The sequence below is a fragment of the Gordionus sp. m RMFG-2023 genome, chromosome 2 (genome assembly GCF_954871325.1).
Source record: "Gordionus sp. m RMFG-2023 chromosome 2, tfGorSpeb1-WG-v2, whole genome shotgun sequence".
Lineage (NCBI taxonomy): Eukaryota > Metazoa > Nematomorpha > Gordioida > Chordodea > Parachordodidae > Gordionus > Gordionus sp. m RMFG-2023.
In genome coordinates this window covers 2,542,835-2,565,259 of record NC_088776.1, presented here as the reverse complement: position 1 = coordinate 2,565,259, position 22,425 = coordinate 2,542,835, and the positions used below count along the sequence as shown (strand labels likewise).

Sequence of the window (22,425 nt, the reverse complement as noted above, 5' to 3'; positions counted from 1 at the left end):
TTTTAAATTTGTAATTTATCTTTTTATATAGCATTGGAATGTAGATGTAAAATTGCGAGCTGATAAAATAAAATTCTTATTATTTGAATTTCCATTATTTAAAAAAAAAAAAATCTTTTTAAAAAAATTATTATTAATATTATTAAAGATATAGTAGGTGATAGTAGTAGGTATAACTGCAGAATAGGTAAATATTTATTTAATTTTATAAATAATTTTTTGAATTATATAATACATAATACAATTAATATAATATAATAAATATTAGCAAATCAAAAATCTACGATTGTATATAATTAGGGTATTCCATATGTGATTATGGAATGAATCCTTCAATTCCAAATTATAATACTCATAAAAATAAAACATAATTAAAGGACTAGAAATCCCTACACCTCCACTAAAAAAATACATGGATAAAATTATATTTTATTTTGTAAGAAAATTTTTCCACAGCTCTATCGGTCAAAGAAAGAAGGAAGGAAAGAAAGAAAGAAAGAAAGAAAGAAAGAAAGAAAGAAAGAAAGAAAGAAAGAAAGAAAGAAAGAAAGAAAGAAAGAAAGAAAGAAAGAAAGAAAGAAAGAAAGAAAGAAAGAAAGAAAGAAAGAAAGAAAGAAAGAAAGAAAGAAAGAAAGAAAGAAAGAAAGAAAGAAAGAAAGAAAGAAAGAAAGAAAGAAAGAAAGAAAGAAAGAAAGAAAGAAAGAAAGACAGACATGGCCATTATATAATTTATATCTTTTAAATGTTTATATTATTCCTATATAATAGATTAAATATATATATCTATGTGTATATTAATAATTTATATATTATACTTTTATATTCATTAAGCTGTATATTACCAAGGTAATTTTTTTATAAATTTTTAACATTTAATTTTTGAATAAATCAGTTTGTTTCTTTTTTTAGCAATATTAAATTAGTTTACGAGATCATTATTTAGAAATATAATAATCAAAATTCAAAAACATATAAAATGTATTTCATAAAATATATTATTAACTATTATAAGTATTTATTCGACTCTTGCTTAGACCTAAAAAAAAGTTCTTTTGCCTGATTCACGTTTAGCATTAGGTATCAAAACTTTGTCCTAAGATATTTTTAAATATCTCAGTAATTTACAGATCAATTTTGTATTATCGGGTTAAGCCTTTTTCGCTGTAGAGAAATTACTAAATCTTGAGCTTATATGAGGTTATATTTTAACGATAACTTTTTTTTTTCGTCAACGAATTAATAATAATCTAAATACGAGTGTTGTCAATTCTAATATTTTTATTTCTAAAACGAAAATTTATTTTCTATTACCTTTCTTATCACATTTTTATTTTTATTAATTCCAATATGAGCACATTTATTATAACCACAATGCCTAAAGTTAAAATGATATTAATTTATAGGTGACGCTCAACCTCAGAAATTTGACGGTGATAAAAAAAATTTAAATTTTTTTTGTTTATATATAATCTTATTAGAAACAAAGATATCGGAATCTTATATATTATTACATTATAAACATTAATATACTTTAGATTATTTTTAATAATACAATTGAATCAAAATCATGATAACATAATCGCAAGTAGTGACGGCTCGTTTTGAACCGATTTTTAAAAACGGGTAATTCAATATTTTAGCCAGAAAAATATTTCCCTAAGCCTCGAAATTTCTATAATAAATGTCTAGACCTTTGTTCCTTCTATGAACAAAATCTTCAGGCTTGAGTAATATTTTTATGGATGAATTATTGAGTTAGCCGTTTTTAAAAATCGGCTCAAAATGAACCGTTTAACATGACTAATCTCACGCAAGACATATAAAAATTTTAAGATATGTAAAGGATCAGAAGAAGACAACACTATTTTTATTTAAAATGTTTTTACTATGCGAAATCTATTTTGATAAATTTTTAAAAAATTTCCAACTATTTTTTGTGGTTTTTAAACCTTCAAACACCGATGAAATACTGGTTTGTTGACCCTATATTATGATAATTCGTTTAGATACAATAAGCTTACATCGATTGGATTTATTGTTAAATGCGGTATTTTAATAGTTCCAAATTATATTGTCATTTTAAAATAAGTCTAATATTTCCAAGATAAAATATGATTTTAACTCTAATCATACTATTTTCAAAATTGGTTTCCCATCATGTTAAAAATTATAATATATTTTGGTAATATTCTCCAAATCCAATATAATTGGCAATCTATTTTTTTTTAATTGAAAATTTTTAATATTTTTGACGACATAATCTATATATTTTTTTGTAATTATTTTAAGATGCGTCCAATATAGTGAATGGTATATTATATTACATAATTTAATTTAAAATATAAAGTAATAAATAAATATATAAATGTCATTTGTAAGGTATATGCCCAAAATCAAAAAAAATAACTAATTTATTTTAAAAAAAATTTTTGCAAATATATTATTTTATTTTGACACCTTTTTCTAATTCTAGCATTTTAGATTGTCAAATATTTCAACTGTATTAAATAATACTAAGGCTTTTATCTCTTGAAAAAAAATAAGAGGCAATTGTTAAAATATTCAAAATTAAATCGGACCATATAATTTTAAAATATGAATTTTTTTGACTTTGGACATACCCTTAGTTTAGTTAATTTTTCTAATTATGTTTTGTTTCTTTACTTTATTTTCTCACAAGCCTATTAACATTTTTCGGCACAAAATTACCCAAATTATTTCACTCTAATCACTTTCATCGTAATCTTTCTATTAGGTTATGTTTCCTACTAGTTGTTGTTAAAAGGCTCTATGTGAATTGATTTTTTTAAAAACGACTAACTTACATATTTTAGTCAAAAAAAATATAGCCTCGAGATTTTTAGATTTCCAAGCCTTTATGCCATCTATAATAAAAAAATCTTCAGGGTTGCGTAATACTTTTCTGGATAAAATATTAAGTTGGTAGTTTTTAAAACATTATTTCCTTCCCACAAATTTGCCTCGCCTCTATTTTCTGACTCATTTGATGAAATGTATCTCTTATATTATACTTTATTTTATTGAAATCTGATTGCAGAAACATCGACACCTGCTATGGATGATAAAGTAAAACGAGGTATGCAGTGGTTTTATTGCAAAATATTTTTATGATCTCATATTATTAGCTCGACATATATAATATTTATTTACATTATAACCAATATCGATATTTAATAAAAAGTAAATTTAGAAGCAAAAAAAACTATTGTTTAAATTAAAGGATAAATAAATAACAAAAATATTAAATTAATTTTATTCTCATTAAAATTTTACTTTAAAATATACCTTAAATAATTTTCATAAATTTAATTTATTTTGTCAAATTATAATTTTATTGGAAAATTTTAAGGTGGTGCCATTAAAAAACATAGGTTTTCAGGTAAAAATATGTAAATAATTCGTTATTTTTAAATCAAGTCATTTTGATATTCAAATAATATTATGGATAGTTTTAGTTTAAATAAACAATATAATTTCGTGACCAATTTATATATTATTGAAAATTTACTATACCCCATTTTAAAGATAGAATAAATATAATATGCTAATTCTACTTAAATTTATTATTAATTTCTATTACTAGGGTTAAAAAGAATTAATCGTGAAGAAGGAAATTTTACTATTCCACTATGAAGACTCATAATTCTTTACCCAAGAATCCAAAGCTTATTAATTATATTAATCAATAATATTTCTTATTTACATTACATACAATATAGAGTATAAAAATATATTTTATCCTAAAAATAATCAAAAAAAATTAGTGATTAATTTTTAATCAAAAATATTTGTGATTATTGCATTAAATTATATAATTGTTATATCTGGACTTATTTTATTTTTCTACGGTATTTACAATATATTTAGATTATTAAAAATAAATTTACATTTATCATAAAAATAATCAAAAAAAAGTGATTATTGCTTAATCAAAAAATATTTGTTAATTTTCTACGGTAATTCGAATAAAATCAAGTTGTAGCGATTGTCTCTAAGTGCTATCGAAATCCACAAGATTTTCGCCAAAAAAGAGTTCTCAGGTCATAAGATTTTCCTTCTTACAGAAACAAATTTAAGAGAAGAAAATCTTGAAAAATATTTTAATTTGTATAAAAAGGCTCAAGCAGGGATGTGAATCCGGACACTGAACCCTCCTGGACCCTCGTATTTTGGCTGAACCCGGACCCTTTTAAAAAGTGGAGGGTCTAAGAGTTCAGGGTGTTAAAAATTTTTAACTTACAATTTATTTTTTTTAAATTAATGTAAAAATATAATTTTTAAAAAATAATATAAAATTTTTATAATTTTATTAATTTTTTAAAATAATAATATAAAATTTTTATAATTTTTAAAAAATAATATAAAATTTTTATAATTTTATTAATTTTTTTCGTTCGTGGAATCTCCATAAAAAATAGTCACTTTAAAACTATAATAAGAGATGTTGTAAAATATTTAAGAGCTCCCACAATTGTTAGAATATTAAAATCCATGAAAAGGTAAATGGCAATTTTAGATTGCACAACACGTTGGTCCTCTATGTGTGTGATGCTAGAGCGATTATTAAGTTTGAAAGATTTCTGTAATGATTTTATCATAGGAGCATGTGAAATCATTTTGTCAGAAGATGATTGGAATCAAGTAAAAGAGCTTACTAGTGTGCTAGTTCCTTTAAAAATAACAACATTAAGAGTGCAAGCTGAACAATTATGTTTATCGGATTTTTATGGCATATGGTTAAGATGTCGATTAGAGTTAGGGAGATTAACAAGTCTTTTTCAAATGAAGTATTAGAAAATACGAAAATAAGAGAGAAACAATATTTAGAAAATAGTGTTGTATATGCTTCGATATATTTAGACCCGCGATATCAGGTTTTATTAAGTAGTGAGCAAAAAAAAATTGGCTATAGACCATCTTGAAGATTTATGTCATAACCAAAACTCTATTATTTACAATACATTGGTGGTTACAACAATATCTACTGGTTGTAGCGATAACAATGATAATGATATTGATGATCTGGAAATTTTACTATTAGATAGAGAAAAAAAATTTAAATTATCATCTGATAAAAAGGAGTAAAAATTTCTATTGTATCTTTAATAGAAAGTTCTCGGAAGTTATGAGAAAAAATAGAGATGCAAACATTTTAAAATTCTGGGAGGAAAATTCTTCAATATATCCAGAATTATATACCTTTTCTAGAATCGTCATGGCACCGGCGACAAAAGTACAATAATTTATGTATTATAAAAATGACTATCTATTTTAGGTAAGCGTAGAACGTGGATTTTCATCGTTGACTAATTTACGTGGAAATCTGAAGAATGATATTTTAGAAGATATCATGATTGTGCTATTGAATAAAATATTTAAAATATAATTTATCTCATTTCGAATTATAAATGTGTATATATTGAAGTATAATAAAAAATGAATGAAAAAAAGTCTTATTTTGAGTCATTATTTTTATGTTTCCTCTGAACCCGGACCCGAACCCAGACCCTTTTTTTTGTCGATGGGTTCTGGGCTCAAGTCAATATTAATTTTAGAGAAATAGCGATAAAATTATTTTTTTAAAAAAATATCTCTTTTCTTCGTGATAAAGCTCGAACCGGTTTTTAAAGGTACCGACCGAACCAATATTCGTTACGGTTTTCAAATTTAAGGAGAAAAAATCATATGAATGATTGTTTTATACATATACATATATATAACAAATATTTTTCATCATAACAAAGATAATAATATTATTTATATAATTACAATTTTTCTACATGCAAAATGCAAACATGGCTTTTTATGTACAATCATTTCTCTCTCTTTCGCGCGTAAATTAAATTATTTGCACATTTGAAATATAATTAAAAAATAATAATTTTTATAAAGTACGAATAAATGAATTCGTGACGTTGAGTGACATTTTAAAACATGAAATGTTTTTAAAATATTATTTAATTAAGGTAAGTAGGGTTTTAAATATTTTGATAATTGGCGTTATGTGAGAAAGGAGAAGTTGGCATACCACCAGGGTGTGGAGGAGCGTCCGGAGATTGAGGGTTTACTATAACGTTAATATATAAATATATATATAAGTATATTTACTCAAGACCATATGTTCAAACTAAATTTTTTATCATTAAGAAACAGCAATATTGCAAAATACACTTATATACGTTTGTTTTCGAACAGAAAACTCGTATTACGAGAGCGCAAAATATGTATTATACAAATTTTTTTTTTAAATATTTTGTTTCCCATTCAATTCGAACATAAATAATAATACTGGATATTGAGGGTTTATTATAATGTAAATATATATATATGCGTATGGGGATATGGAATCCGTGGAGATTCGGAATTTCTTGATTTTAAATCCGATTTAACCGGAAATGCATTCTAGCATGTGTAGAGTATTTACCAGAGTTGTTAAAAGATACTTTTTAAATGGATCTAGATACAGATACATCGTCTAAAATAATATCTAGATACCGATACAGATACCACATTTTTATATCTAGATACTTGTATCTAGATCCTTTAACAACTCTGGTATTTACCCCATAAATTTCAGACTATTTCAGTCATAGAAATTTTGATATTTTTTTTAAAATTAATTTATATGAAAAATCCATATGAAAATGAATATAAATTTAGGAGTAGTTCTTAAAGTTCGTTGCAAAAATTGTTTGAAAATTTACAGGTTTGGGTACTCTACACATGCCGAAATACGATTCGTGTAAAATAAGATTTTCAAAATCTAAAAATCGCCCTTAGTAAATTATTTAAAATCAAGAGATTCCGAATCCATCCTTGCGGATTCCATATCCCCATACGACCATATGTAAGTATATTTACTTAGGCTTGGGTTCATGCTAAATTTTTTGTTTTTACTCATGTCACATTTAAGAAACAGCTGTATTAACTTGATATTACAATTTCTCGAAAATTATTTTTTTATGTATATATAATACATAAATTCTTATTTTTTTGCAATAACACAACTTATATAGATTGTTTCGGAACAGAAACTCATATTATGAAAGAATAACATGAAGTTCTGTTGAAATACAACGGCAAACCCTCGTGTGTATATATATAGAGAAAATATAAAAAATATAAAAATATGTTTTTTACAACATTAAAAACGGGGAAAAAACATTTTAAAAAAAGTTTAAATATCATTTTAATAAAAATTTTAAAAAAAAACTAAGATTAGTAAAACGAGCAAATTATAAAAAACAATTGTGAAACTGGAAAAATTGCAACAAAATATTGGTAGATTATCATAAAGATTGTATTATAGTTACAAAAAAAAATTAAAAAAACAGAAAAAAACATTTTTTTTTGTTTTTTTTTCCTATCGAGTTTCAATGAAAATTTTATGATTTCATTCTTAAAAAAAAATGCATAGTAATTCGAGATAAAAAAAAACGTGATTTATAAATGCCACGCATATCGTAATATTTACCTGGGCGGAATTGTTCGGCGGAAAAACGAGTGAACAGGATCCCGACACCCTCGATGAGCGCTAATAACACACCACCTTAAGATTATATATATTTTTTTCAAAATAAATTATTTTTATTATATAAATCGCAGGATTCAAGCTTAGAGCTATTTTAATTGGTTGCGTGTAAATTTCGCGTATTTCCATTATGGCGAAAAGTTATTTCCGCAAACAATATCGCTTAATATTATAAGAGCGAATTCATTAGCGCAAAAATTTATCGCTCCGAAAAAAATGGCCCTTATCGCGAAAATACTAGAGCGAATCCTTTTCCGCTAATATATTTACCGCGAGTGCATTACCACAATAAGTGATTATAAAATGAGTAACTGCAATTGCCTTATTGAAATTTAAGACAAGATTACCATTTTTAATATTTTTCGGCCTTTAGACGGACCAAATGGAGCCCTGGAAAAAAGCTATGTCAGGTTCGGGCCTAAAACCTTTTTTCTTCAAAAAGGCCAGGCTCGGCTTTAAGATAGATTTTATATAACTCCATTTCTTTCCCTTAATTGTGGGAAAAAAAGAAGGATGGTGATTGGTCCATGGGAACGTAAGTAATTTCATTTCCTTTTTTTAACACGTGATTGGTCTTTTATTTATAGGACCATTAAAAAATAGTAGATTCCGCAACAGCGACGGGACGTACCTATAAATAATCGCCTCGGGAAATCCTATTAATAAGCGCAAAAAAAGGAATACGCTAAGGATACGAGGGTATTTAAAATATGGCGTCTTAGTTAATTATCATCCTATCGGTATGGGCTACTTCCTTTTATATCGCCCCAGGGACTAGTGTTGCTAAAGGACTAACTCAATATTTTAGCCAAATATAATATGCAAGCCTAAAGATTTCGTTAATAGACATACAAACCTTCCCGACATCAATGAGCAAAATCTTCAGATTTGCGTAATTTCGCCTATATAAATAGGCTTACGCAATGGAAAAATTATATTTTAAAATTTTCATTTAATTAATTTTCCATTGTGTAACATTACCAGCTAACGCAAAAATTTTCCCCACGGTCTCCCTTAAGTTTTCAGAAAAGGTACTAAACCTCATATTAACAAGAGGCAAGGACTGATGTGAGGCTTTTAGAATGAACTCACTGGCACACACACACTTTCAGTCACCTTTTCTGGAAACCGAGAAAGAATAATTACTCTTCTCGAACTTTACACAGGATATTAATGATCTGAAGACTAACTCGTCCCAGATCCAATTCATTACATCCCACTACCATCTTGGTTGGTAACGTGATTTGTATCAATTGTTTATGTTAATTGTTTACTTCTCAATTGTTTATGATTACTTAATAGCCTGTATATTACATAATGTAAATATGATATAATGATTATAAATTATAGTTGATAAACTTCAATAAAGATGGCCCGGCGTGGCCATGGCCGCATTTATTAAAAAAAAATCAAGCCGTTTCAACACTACCCAGCCAGGACACCATATCGGTTATTTATTAATCAGCGAATTTTTTATTTTAATACTAAAATTATGATGGCGGGCGCTAATAGAAGGGAACTTGGACTTCTAGCGATAAAAATACGCCGAAAATTAATGACAAAAACAAAACGAAACGCGAATAATATTGATGCGCAGCGGTGGAAAGGATAGAGTGACCAATCAAAAGCAAAGCCAACGCTACTTTTTTTAGACGAAGAATTCGCTGACATTCGCTCAATCAAATTTAATAATTAAAATAATATCGTGTCTAATTTATAAATTAAATATAACACCGAATCAAAATATAAAATGGTGGAAAATCAGAGTTTAAAAATTTATATATATATATTTTTTTTAAAAATAAATATTTAAAATAATGGTAAAAAAATGAAATAAAGAAAAAAACAGTTTTTTATTTTTGATAAAAAACGTGTTTTATATATATGTCTCTTCTAGTGGTTGTAAAACGGCTCGTTTTGAGCCGTCTTTTAAAACGCCTAACTCAATATTTTATCCACAAAAATATTGTGCCAGCCTGAAGATTTTGTCCATAAAGGGAACAAAGGTCTAGATATATAATATCGAAATCTCTTAGGCAATAGGCGTCTGGCTAAAATACTGAGTTAACCGTTTTTAAAAGTCGACTCAAAACGAGCTGTTTAACAACACTGGCTCTATTCTATATAGATAGACATTTATTTTTACCTATCGTTGTAAGCTTATAGATTATAACATAAAAGTTTAAACGTTTATTATTGGACGTTACGAATATTGTTGTGATTTGGCGTTTCGGGTTGAAAGAAGTGAAAGATATATTTTGGGACAGTCAATTGGGGGGGGGGGCGACAATCGAGAGTGGCAAATGAAGAGGGGATTATCCTGGCTGGTGATCAGAATGGACATGTGGGAGCGAGTAGTGAGGGTTATGAAGGAGTACATGGAGGATTCGGTTACGGCACGAGAAATGCGGAAGGGGAGAGGATCTTAGATTTTAGTGATGCTATGGATATGATTGTCTGTAATACTATGTTTGAGAAAGAATCAGAGAAGCTGGTGACTTATAAGTATGGTACTACCAAAAGTGCAGTGGATTACTTGTTATTAAGGAGATGTGATAGATGTATAGTAAAAAATGTGAAAGTGATACCGGGAGAGGAATGTATAAATCAGCATCGACTAGTTGTAGGAGATCTCACTCTTAAAGGTGCCATGATCACTAAAAGAAGGTTTGTGCCAAGGCTGAAGGTTTGGAAATTGAAGGAGGAGAGTGCTAGATGTCAATTCAATATAGCATTGGGGATCGACAAAAGGACCGCCAAGACATAAGGGGACATGATGGCGTAATCCGGAGGTAGCGAAAGCTATGGATGAGAAACGGAGGTGCTTCAAAGTATGGTATAATAGTAAAGAAAATAGTGATAAAAAAAAGGCAGGAGTTTGCTAAGAAATGGGAAATGTGGTCCCAGATGGCAAAAAAGAGGCAGGATGTGGTAGATGTTAAATGTTTGAAAATATAGAAGGAAAAATGGTGATTTATAGTAGTGGCATTAAGAATATCTGGAAGGACTTTTGAACTAAGAGAACGAATGGGATAATGATGTTAGTCGTGAAAAGGTAGAAGATCCAGAGTGAAAATTTGGCAAGGACGAAAAAAAAGTAGAAAAAAAGGGAAGGCAGCGTAATGAGAGTGTTATCGGAGCTGTTTAAAGGTTCTGATGATTTAGTGATTGAATGCTTAATGAATTTAGCCATTTAAATTGTCATGTAAGGAACTGATCCCGAGGATTGGCGATGCTGCATAATTATCCCTGTATACAAGGGGAAAGATGATCCTTTAGATTGTGGGGTCTTACAGAGATATTAAACTCTTGGAACATGCAATGAAAGTATTTGAGAGGGTGTTAGACAAGCGAATAAGGGAACAAATTAAAATTGATGACGTGCAGTTTGGTTTTACGTCGGGGAAAGGCACGACAGATGCAATTTGTACTGGTGAGACAAATACAGGAGAAGTCTCTTGAGAAAGAAAAGAAACTGTATTATGCGTTTGTTGATTTGGAGATAGCTTGACAGGGTGCCGCGCGATGTTACTAGATGGGCCTTGAGAAAATCAGGTGTGGAGGAATGGTTGGTTACCGCAGTGATGGCAATGTTGTGGGAGCACAAACTCCAGTACGGATGGTTGATGGAGATCGTGAAGGCGAAGTGAAGGTAGGACTACATCAAGGATCAGTGCCGAGCCCATTATTATTTATCCTAGTAATGGGCGTGGTGGCTAGAGAAACGTAAAGCACTTCCCTGGGAGCTATTATATGCAGATGACTTTGTATTAATGAATGACAAAGAGTGAGGAAGAATTGAGGGATAAAATTAGTAGATGGAAGGTGCTATGGAAGCAAAGGGTTTGGAAATGAATGCAGTAATAAAGGTGATGATTGGTGGGGATAATCTAAAGATGGAGGAATCCGGCAACTGGCCTTCTGGTGTATGTAGAAAATGAGTTGATAGAAGTTAGATCCAATGCACCAGATGCCAGAAATGGATGCATAATAGATGCAGGGGGAAAAAGAAAAGTGTGATGTTATAAGAATGTCCTTTATTTGTAGAAAGAGGTACATAATACTGATAAGGTAGAAAATGGTGGTTTAGATATTGGCAATGGGTTAAGGGTTAGGGTTTGAGCGATTTTATTTGAATTGAGTTCTAGCACTCTCCTCCTTCAATTTCCAAACCTTCAGCTTTGGCACAAACTTTCTTTTAGTGCTCCTGGAACCTTAAGAAGTGAGATCTCCTATAACTAGTCGATGCTGATCAATACATTCCTCTCCCGGAATCACTTTCACATTTTTTACTCCTATCTCATGACCTTACTAACAAATAATCCACTGCACTTTTCGCACTACCCGACTTGTAAGTCATCAGCTTCTCTGATTCTTTCTTAAACATTGTATTACAAATAATCATATCCATAGCATCACTAAAATCTAAAATTCTCTCCCCTTCCGGATTTCTCAGGCTCAGGTAGTAATTAATTCTCCGTGCACTCCTACATAATCCTCACTACTCGCTCCCACATGTCCTTTCAGATCACCAGCCAGAATAATCCCCTCTTCATTTGTCAATCTCGATGTCACACCCATTAGACTGTGCCACTTCACTTCTTCCAACCTGAGGAACATATGCCGAAATAATATTGTAGAGCTTTATACCATAAATCATCTCGATAATCATTATCTGGTTATCTCTTCTTACTTTGATTACTTTGACCACCCATTTCTCTTTAACCAAAGCCCAAACGTCAGCCTTACCATCATTACAACCTTGCCAGAAAAATTTGTACTTTTCCCTTGTCCTGCCAATCGTTCTTACGCCATCACCTTTTCATCTAAGTCTCTTGTATTCTATATGTCTTCTATGCAATACATCGACCACTTCCAGTCATGCTTCCAACATTGCATGTCGCAACTCTTATTCTTACCCCCTTAAACTGGTTTCTCCACTTATTATCAGGTCGTTTATGGCCGTCATATGTTTCATTTTCACGAATCGTGGTTCCAACAGGTTTCCCATCTTTGTCGTAGGTGGGTGAGGAGGCCCACGGGGTATTTTGGGCCGTACCCCGCCCACGCTTTGTTATGATCATTAAGAAATTATGTAGCAAAGTTTTCACAATCGAATGACCTTCCTGACCCCGTCGAGGAGACGGTGAACCTATTCTAGACCTGACCATGAGGAACCCTTTAGACCTCCATTAACCGCCAAAAGACGTTGCCATTCCCCCGTCACGATAAGGCTAATGGTAATGCGAAGAAAATATACTATGATGGTTTGGGCACGTGTAACGTAAGGCAAAAATGACTGGATAAGATGCACCTTGATGTAATGAATATTACAAGTATAGATCATCAAGGACCGTCAAAGATGGAAAAGAAAAATCAGAAGGAAAACTGGTCATGCTGGGTAAACCTGGAAATCGCCATTAAAAGGAGAAGAGAAGTCAATTTTGAGCGGATTCAATTCTTATTTTGTTGCGTTAATTTAACAAGTCATCATTATCATGAATAAATATATTATTTTTAATTTTATGATTGGAGAGGAGGATTAATGTGCGGGATATAAAAAGCATAAAAAATAAAATGGCAAAATCATTATTAAATTATTTTTTCTAAAAAAAAAACTTATTCATTTGTCAATTTATTTGTGCCGCTGCTATTAGAAATTGTAGAGTTAAAAAAAATTTAATAAATAACTATTGTTATTTATTGTGTATTTTTATAAATTATATTATATAACTTTATATATTATCCAATGTCAATCAAATAATGTTTAAATGTAGATTCGTAGATTATATATTTAGTTTTATATCTAAAAAACATCTTATGAAAAAATTATATTTTATACATGTCAAACATCAATATGATGTCAATCACTATAGTGAGATGAAAGTGATGATAACCAACTCCTTTGTTGCATGTCATCGATGCAAAAAAATCGTCTGCTAAAAAATGGCTGATGTTGAATTGATATAAAAAATATTTTTCTCAAGTTTTTGGATGTAACTTTTTATTTCACTTAAAAAAAAATTTTTTTAATATATTTTTTGATTTTTAGAAAAAGAGAATAAAGTTTTTTTTTAGTTATTTTTTCCGTAAGTCTACAAAAGTGGTTATATAATAATTGTATTTATTATAATAAAATATATATCCATATTGAAGCTATACCCCGGGTAATTATTTCTTTGTAAGAAAGAAGATTTTAAAAAAAACTAAATAAAACTGATAAGAACATTATTCGTAGGTTATCTTTCCTAGGGGAGTTAAAGGTAAAAACCGATACCAAGCGGTAGGATTTAAGCAAAAAACTAATATAATATAGTTAAATATATGCCCGATAGAGGGCACGATATATTTTACGAACGAAACAAATTTATGGAAGCCAGTTAGTTATCTTGGTAAAAAAACGCTTCTTATTTGTAGGTTCTGCAGCATTTGTGATTCTTGTATATCTAACAAAGATTAGCGATACTTGGCAAAACCCTCTAGATACCTTCGGCCAATGAAGTTGGAGGGGAGGTCTCGGTGATGACCAAAATATAAAATAATTCTATGATAAAATGGCCTACATACTTTGACCATGCAAATTATTACGCTAAGTAGTTCGTTTGATTATCAAGCCTTATGTATGTGTACAGTTGGGGGTAATGGCGGCATAATTCCGCTCAATATTCGGGCGATTGCCTTAGAAAATCCGCTAATATTAAGGCGTTCTAATACATTAGTTTCTTCCCGCTACCTTTTTTTTTAAAAAAAACGCCGGGGCCAATAGTTTTCGACTAAAAGCTGCCCTTTTTTTGCTGGCTAAAAATATAGTAATTACTCAACTATACCTATGGGTTTATATTAATATTTGTTACGGTTGTTAACGTCCAGGTTTGGGCAAGTTTTCCCGCAAAAAAAAAATTAGATAGAAATACAGATGTGAAAAAATTCAAGATCTCCTATCTTAGATACAAGTATTCGGACTGCCCAACATTGGTTACCGTTAATAGATAATTAATATATAATTATATTACATTATTATTTAACAGATAAATTCGTATTTGATAATATGTAAATTAAATTGATTTGTTTATTAAATTTTATACTTCTTTAATAGATTGGATTTTTATTTTAAGTTAAATTATGTTACATAAAAAAAATACCGATTTTTGTTCAATAAAATTAAAGATTAGCTTGGATTATGGAAGTCAATTCTGGGATGCTCCCATTGGAATTGTTTTGATATTTTTTCATGATTTGTTTTTATAATCATCTGGTAAAATTATTAATTATATATTAATATGATCCAAATGGAATTTATAATTTTTTTTATTACATATAGTATATGTTAGCGTGCGTCAATGCAATGTGACAGGCGCGTAACCAATGCGGGGGGAAAGGGGAAAATTACCTCCCCCATTGCAAATTTGACTGTTTTCATAAATATCATTTTAAGCTAATAAAAATTTTACTCCCCCCCCCAATCAAATTTTACAAATATTTGAATATCAATTTTCCAACATAAAACTTATTTTTTATAGATAAATTTTTTTAAAATTTCCTTTCCTTGTGAGTACATTAACATTATTCAAAAATATTTATAAAAAATGGAGAAATTTTCAAGTTTTATTGCCCAAAGATTCCTCTTTATTTTCTCATGGCACGATTGATAAAATAAAATATTTAGCCAAATTTTATTCGTACGATATTGATTCGGAGATAAATTTAATCAGCGAATTTTTAACTATTTTACCTGAGCATGCCATTGATGCACTAAATCGTTGTAAAGATATCTTGGCTCAATTTCCCGATATTTTGAAGTTATTTTATATTCTTGCATGTTTGCCTATTACAATATGCACGAATGAAAGGACATTTTCAACTTAAGAAGGCTGAAGACATTTTTACGAAGCACTACTTCAGAATCTCGGTTAAATGGATTAGCTATGTTAAATATTCATAGAGATTTAGTTCCAACAACGAACGAAATTCTAGATGAACTGGCAACATCCACACGAAAAATAAAAATTACATTATAGTTATAGTGTTTAATAAACTTTTTAATAATATTGTATTTGATAAAAGTTATAAAATCTTGCTTTTTAAATTATTTTTTAGTCAATATTCCCCCCCCCCTCCCCATAGAAAAATCCTGGATACGCCACTGCAATGTTATATAATTTCAACTTTAAATCATTTTTTTGAGCGCGTTTCTTATAATTTGAAAATGTGATTTTACTGGAAATACACTCCATCATGTTTGAAATACCTAACTTATATAAATTTTCAGAGTTGTTAAAGGATCTAAATACAAGTATCTATCCAGATCCTGTATTAAATTGAAAAAAATCATGTTATATATATGTCAAACATCAATATGATGTCAATCACTATGGTTTAGTGAGATGAAAGTGATCATATGGCAGCTGTATAAAATTACATATATAATGTATTTATTAAATAAAATATATAAACATATTGGAGTTATAACTATTTATTTCATTTTTTGGAACCCCCGGCTAATTAATTCTTTGTAAGAAAGAAGAAAAAAACTAAATAAAAATGACAAGAACATTATTCGTAAATTATCTATTTTACGGGAGTTAGAGATTTAAACAATAATTATATAGATAAAGATATACCCGATAGAGGGCGCGATATACTTTATGAAGGAATTATATACAAAAAAAAACACTTTAGTAGGAGGGTTCTGTAGCATATGCGATTCTTGCAAAAAATCATTTCTAAACTATTTAATAAAGATAAGCGATACTTGGCAAAGCCCTCTAGATACCCTCAGCCAATGAAGTGGGAGGGGAGGCTTCGGTGATGACCAAAATGAGTTATTCCATGTCAAATGAGCAAAAAAATCAAGATTTTCGGCCGACCCCTTTCAATTTCGATAAAAAGTTGTAGACTGGTTATATATGTTCCCATTAGATTATAAACAAAATTTTAGCGCATTAGCGACTATATTAGCGGAGATAATCGGGGTTAAAGGTCCAAAAAACGTCTTTTTTTGCTTTTTACTGATGTCAAATAATTAGTTTTTAATTTAAAACTAAATATGATCAAATATTGAATATAATATCAACAGCTAAGTTAATAATTGATGATTATGGCGAAAACATCAAAATTAATTTTTGATAAAATATGGGTCATCTTATGGTCAGTTGAAAACTTGAAATTAATATTTCGAAATGTATATGATCTCCGATTTTTAATTTTTTTAAGAAATATTATCCGTTTACTATTTTTTTAATAATTTCTTCAACAATTAGCATGGCTGGATATTTATTTAAAAAAATATTGCGATTTTTATACTTTAAAAAAAATAGATGGCGCTATATATAATAGTTATAATATGTTAAAATTCATTTTTCTTATTGATTAAAAATATTTTAATGTATAATATATCATAAAATTCTATTATATAACTTGTAAACCTTATTCCCCTGAGATATTCGGAAGATATAAAATTTTAATAATTTTTTTAATATTTCAATGTAAATTAAAAATAATTAAAAAATCCGACTAGCACACTAACAACTTATATAAAATTCTATTATAAAATGGCGTACATACTTTGACTACGTAAATTATTATACTAAGTAGTTCGTCATATTATTTAGCCAGTTGGGTAATGGCTGAATATAGCCAAATTTGGCTCAATCTTCAAGCGCTTGCCAGCGAAAATCCGTTAACATTAAAGGCATTTTAATTTACATTAGTCTCTTCCCGCTATCTTTCTTAAGAAAACCACCGAGGCCAATAGTTTTCGGCTAAAAACTTAGTTTAGCCGACTTTTTAGCTGGATAAATAATATAGTAAACGCCCAACTATACTCTTGTGTTTATATTATTATTATTTGTTTCAGTTGTTACCGTTAATGGATAATTATTCATATATATTACAATTAATAATTTAACAGATAAATTCGCATTTGATAATATGTAAAATTAAATTAATTTGTTAAAATTTTATACTCCTTTAATAGATTGGATTTTTATTTTAAGTTAAATCATGTTTATAAAAAAAAATAACAATTCTGTTCAATAAAATAAAGATTAATTTTGATTATTAAATCTTAACAAAAATAAATTAGCGCTTCTGCTTAGTGGTGTACGACTCAATTTGAGCAGATTTAAAAAAAGGCTAACTCAATATTTTAGACAGAAATATATTTGCCTGAGCCTCGAAATTTCACTAAAATATGTCCAAACTATTGTGCCATCTATGAGTAAACTCTTTAAGCTCGCGTATTTTTTTGAGGGGGGGGGGGGGTAAAATATTGAATTCGCCATTAAAACCGGCTCCAAGATATTTAACAACGCTACCAATACCATTATTTGTTCCATCCCTATATCCATCATTGTATAACTTATAACTACTAAAACCAATAATTACGTTTTTTAAAAAAATAATAATTTATAAATGTTTTCACAAATTTAATTTAATATATTTTTAATGGTAAAATGATATTTATGAATAGAATATTTTATAATTAAGAATTCGAGACACATACACAAAAGCCTGACCCATGAGCTAGGGAAAAATGAATTTCCAGCTATTCAACTTTTTGATTGATCAAAATATTCTCCCCCCCCCCCTCTCCAGCAGATTAACAATTTAAATAAATATTCTAATTTTTTTTTGATAATATATTTTTAAAAATAAAGGTTTACCTACTACCGCGGACCCAATCATCGGTCCAGGCCCATTTCTTACCGCCAAAATAGCCCCAGTCAACGCTCCGCTCGTTATAGAATTCCAGGGGTCTTCTTTCTTCCGTATTTGAACAAGACTACAATCTATGGTAGAAAAGAGACCGCCCCACACGGCGAAATTTCCTATGTTTTTTTTTAAAAAATCAATAAAGATACCTAATTTAAAGTAATTTACAAAATATAATAAATTCAATTATAATGTATATGTATAGGGTTGAATTTTTATGTGCTTTTAACAGAGGCAATATGTATAATTTAAAAATAAAAAATATCATTCATAAACCATGCACTTAGTCAATTTATATTCCTCATGAAATATTAAAATAATTGAAGGTGTATGCAGCAGCCTCGGAGAAGTTATTCAATTAAAATTTTCTATATAAAGGGATTCTAAATTAGTAATTTCAGATAAGAGATTCTTGTTATAAATTATGATCTTTCTGTGCCAAATTTAGATGAATTATTAACTCCATCCAAGATTTCTAAATAAGACAAGACCGGTGCCAAGTGGATTGGATTCTGTAAAAAGTCCAAGAAACTTATGGGCGCTGACTAAAATGAACGAATATTAGCAGTAGTCCAAAGTCTCCTCTAAGAAATTTGAAATGTTACCTTTAATATTTGAATTTTAGTTAGTGGGTAGCTATGTCAGAACAAGCGAGGGTAGGTTGAAGCAAAAGCGGCAAATTTTTTTAAAATTAATAAGATTAATCATTTTAAGCTCAATTTTATTGACTTAATTTATAAAATATATTGAATTTAATTTTTAAAATCAAGAACAAGATAATTATATTTACACTTTTAAATTGATTGATTTTGATAATAATAATCCTTTTTTTTTTGGAAAAAACAAAAAAATTTTATAAAAGACTAAAAATGAAATTTTTTTTAACAGTTAACCCATAAATAAGTTTGCCCATAGATTTTCTTTATACAAACAATTTTTCAACCCAGCATTGCCCAAATTTATTTAAATATAGAAAAATTTAGCATTTTTATAATTATAAAAAATAATATTCTACAAATAAAAAATATTGGAGCCTTGTTTCTTGCAAAATTTTATCTTAAATATATCAATTTATTTCAGAAAATTCAATATTACATTTAAAAATTTAAGCTAATCCCTGCCCACATTTATTTTTCTTAAAAATATTAGGGTTACCCTAACCAAACCAAAAAAAAATTTAAAAATAGGCCCAAGTTTTGCAGATCTCTCTGATTAGGGTATCCCTCTCATTAAGATTCCATCGAAAATTTTAATAGGCTCTAATTTCACATCGAACAACAATAATAGCTATGAAGTTCACGAGGTAAATTCCCTTTAACAATTCAGGTCTTCTTTTATCAGTCAAAGAAATATGATCAAGACTCTGAACATGTTTTGATAAAGGTTGACATATATTTCAATGTCAATTCTGTGAATGTTACAGGTGGAGAATCCGCTAAGTTTATATTACCCAGTTGGCTATGTATTAGCTAGCAAAAATAGTAGAGATAAATAGCTCTTATTATTTTAAAAAAGGTCTCTAATATAGAGATCTGCAAAAGTGCCGGGCCAGGTACGGGCCTATTTTTTTAAAACAATTCGGGTTTGGGCTGGGTCGGGCCTAATATTTTCAAATAATTTGGGCCAGGTCAGGTCAAATCTTATAATTTTTTAAAATATATCTAAATTTATCAATTTTATGTTGAATTTTTTATGTAAAATGAAAGTATTCAAATATATTTATAGAAACTAGAGGCCATATAAAATATATCTTTTATTTTGAGTAATTTTAAAAATTAATTTTATTTAAATAAATTCAGGCAAAGCAGAGGCGGTAAGTTTTTAAAAAAATGTTGGGTTTGAGCAGGGCCAACAAAACTTATTAAAAAAATTTCAGGCAGGGCCAGGCTTGAAAAATTAGGCCCAATGCAGATCACTGCTATAATAGTCATTTAAATAGTCTGGCAAAAAAAATTGCATTTGTTTTAAAATATTTATATAAAATAAAAAATATTTTTCTTTGATCTTTTATATTTTCTTTTGTTCCATATATATTTAAATAGGGGAAAGTTCAGATTTAAAATATAATTAGCTAGAGCTATTAAAAAGTGACTGATTATGTGTAATCTTTTATGATTTTTGTGGCTAAACTTGGGTATAATCTGCTTAAATTAGATGTTCACCAATCTATGGTAAAAGCCCCATAAGAATTGTTAATGTTTTAAGGGAAGCCCAAGTAATTGAGGATGAGGATTCAGACCAAAAATCACTTTATCCTCCTTAATTTATTAGGCATTTTTTCATATGGTTTTATATTTAACACAATTATGCATCTAGTTTACTAATCGGAAAGCAGTTTTAAAAAATTTAGTGTCAAATCAATTAAATTGCTTTAAAAGTGATTTTAATTGAATTTACAAATTGGACAATATATTCTGAACTCTGACTCTATCATAAATTTAAACATTAGTATACGGTAATATAAAAAAAAATTTAATTTATATAAAGTTAGCATTATAAGCACAATATTAAAATCAACAAAGATACATGTCATTTTATTTCAGACTATAAATAAATGAAATATTAAAAATGTTTACCCCCTATTATCGGTCCCCTTTCTTTTATAGCTGTCAATGAGCCTATCATCCTTCGATTAAAACCCTTTTATATGAATATTTATTTTTATGAAAAAATATTCTAAGCAATGATTTAAAGAAACAAATTTAGATCGATAACTCGACCTCATTAACATTATATATAAATATTACTATAGGCGCATTTCTAAACCCTTTAATAGCTTGAAATAAACTCCCACCTAAAGCTCCCATTGTAAAGGCTCCACCACAATCATCTACTATTCTCCAAGGACTAAAAAAATATTATTTTAATCTATCTCATCGATTTATTTTATTTTAATATGGTTAATCAATATTTAAACAAACCATACCATGGCTCTCTAGCATATTCTTCCATAAGAATTTTTTAAAGGGATGCGGTCTACAAAATAAAATAGATATGGATAAATTAATGGAGGATATGTCAGGTGCTTGATAAACACATATGTTTACCAATTACTATTAACATTAAGGTTAACATTGTAGAATTTATATTATTTTTAATATAACTATATAAATTATAAATTTAAAGTAATATTTTTGTTTTGGACTCAAATAGGAAAGAAGACCGCAATGGTATCGATTCTGAAAGGATGATCGACATGAATTAATGGGTAGAATTTTTAAGGTTAACAAGAAGGAATAGGTTTTTAGGATGTGTAAGCCGTAAAGTAAGAACTAGATAACTTGTTGGTTGGATTATAATAAACTCAATCGATTTTATTGAGATGGCAGTTAGGGGGCACTTGCCCTTACAATCTCAAGGGACTATAAATCTTTTTTTAATTATATTCAAAATTATCTTTTTTTTAACTACATATCCAAAATTTTATTTTTAACAAATTTACCTTATAAATTTCAAAATTTTGAAGGGGCTATAATTTTTCAGGGGCTCGGCCCCTGCATCTCTCCTTTAGTGACGCTACAGATGACCTTACTGATATAAACTCATAAGATCCTTAATTATTGAGAAATAACAAATTCTAAAGGGCAACCTGAAATGTTTCTAATTAGACCAAGCATGGTTTTTACAATGAGTATATACATACAACTAAAAGATTCATTTATTAAAAGTACCCATACATATAGGTCCGCTGCTCATATGTAGAAACACTTGAATGTATTAAATGAATTTTGCAATCTATTGATATATATATATACATCATTTGGTTCATATTTCAGATATCTTTTTTTCCGTTCAGTAGCGTCACTAGGGGAGGGGGGGGACATAGTGGCTCAAGCCCTTGTAAAATGTAAAGAGACCTTAAAATATTTATTTTAAATATTGTTAGCTATAAAAACTAATATGTAATGTTTAATATTGACTTTAAAAAGTAATTTTGTGATAATACCTTCAAAAAGGTAATTTATTTTAGATTAAAAAAAATAAAAGAAGATATTGTTAGTTTAAAAAAAAAAAATTTAGATTATGTTATAAAAATTTTAAAAAAGTCATTTTTGAAAATAATTTCAAAAAAGAATTTTCGAGTCCCCTGAGATTCTAAAGGCTAGTAAAGCCCCTGGTTGTTTAATTGTTTTCCATAATAAGGAATCAGCGTTACTAAA

The 22,425-nt window shown here is 28.6% G+C and overlaps 1 protein-coding gene across 1 annotated transcript; it reads right to left on the bottom strand.

Moving 5' to 3' along the window:
• Nucleotides 1-5,807: 5,807 nt before the first annotated feature.
• LOC135923810 (mitochondrial import inner membrane translocase subunit Tim17-A-like) lies at nucleotides 5,808-21,278 on the bottom strand. Its single transcript, XM_065458759.1, has 6 exons — nucleotides 21,192-21,278; nucleotides 21,013-21,112; nucleotides 20,842-20,905; nucleotides 18,217-18,381; nucleotides 7,496-7,570; nucleotides 5,808-6,088 (listed from the first exon to the last, which is right to left on the bottom strand). Exons 1-6 carry the CDS (start codon nucleotides 21,215-21,217, stop codon nucleotides 6,000-6,002), a joined length of 519 nt encoding a protein of 172 aa, XP_065314831.1. The 5' UTR covers nucleotides 21,218-21,278; the 3' UTR covers nucleotides 5,808-5,999.
• Between the last annotated feature and the right edge of the window lie 1,147 nt (nucleotides 21,279-22,425).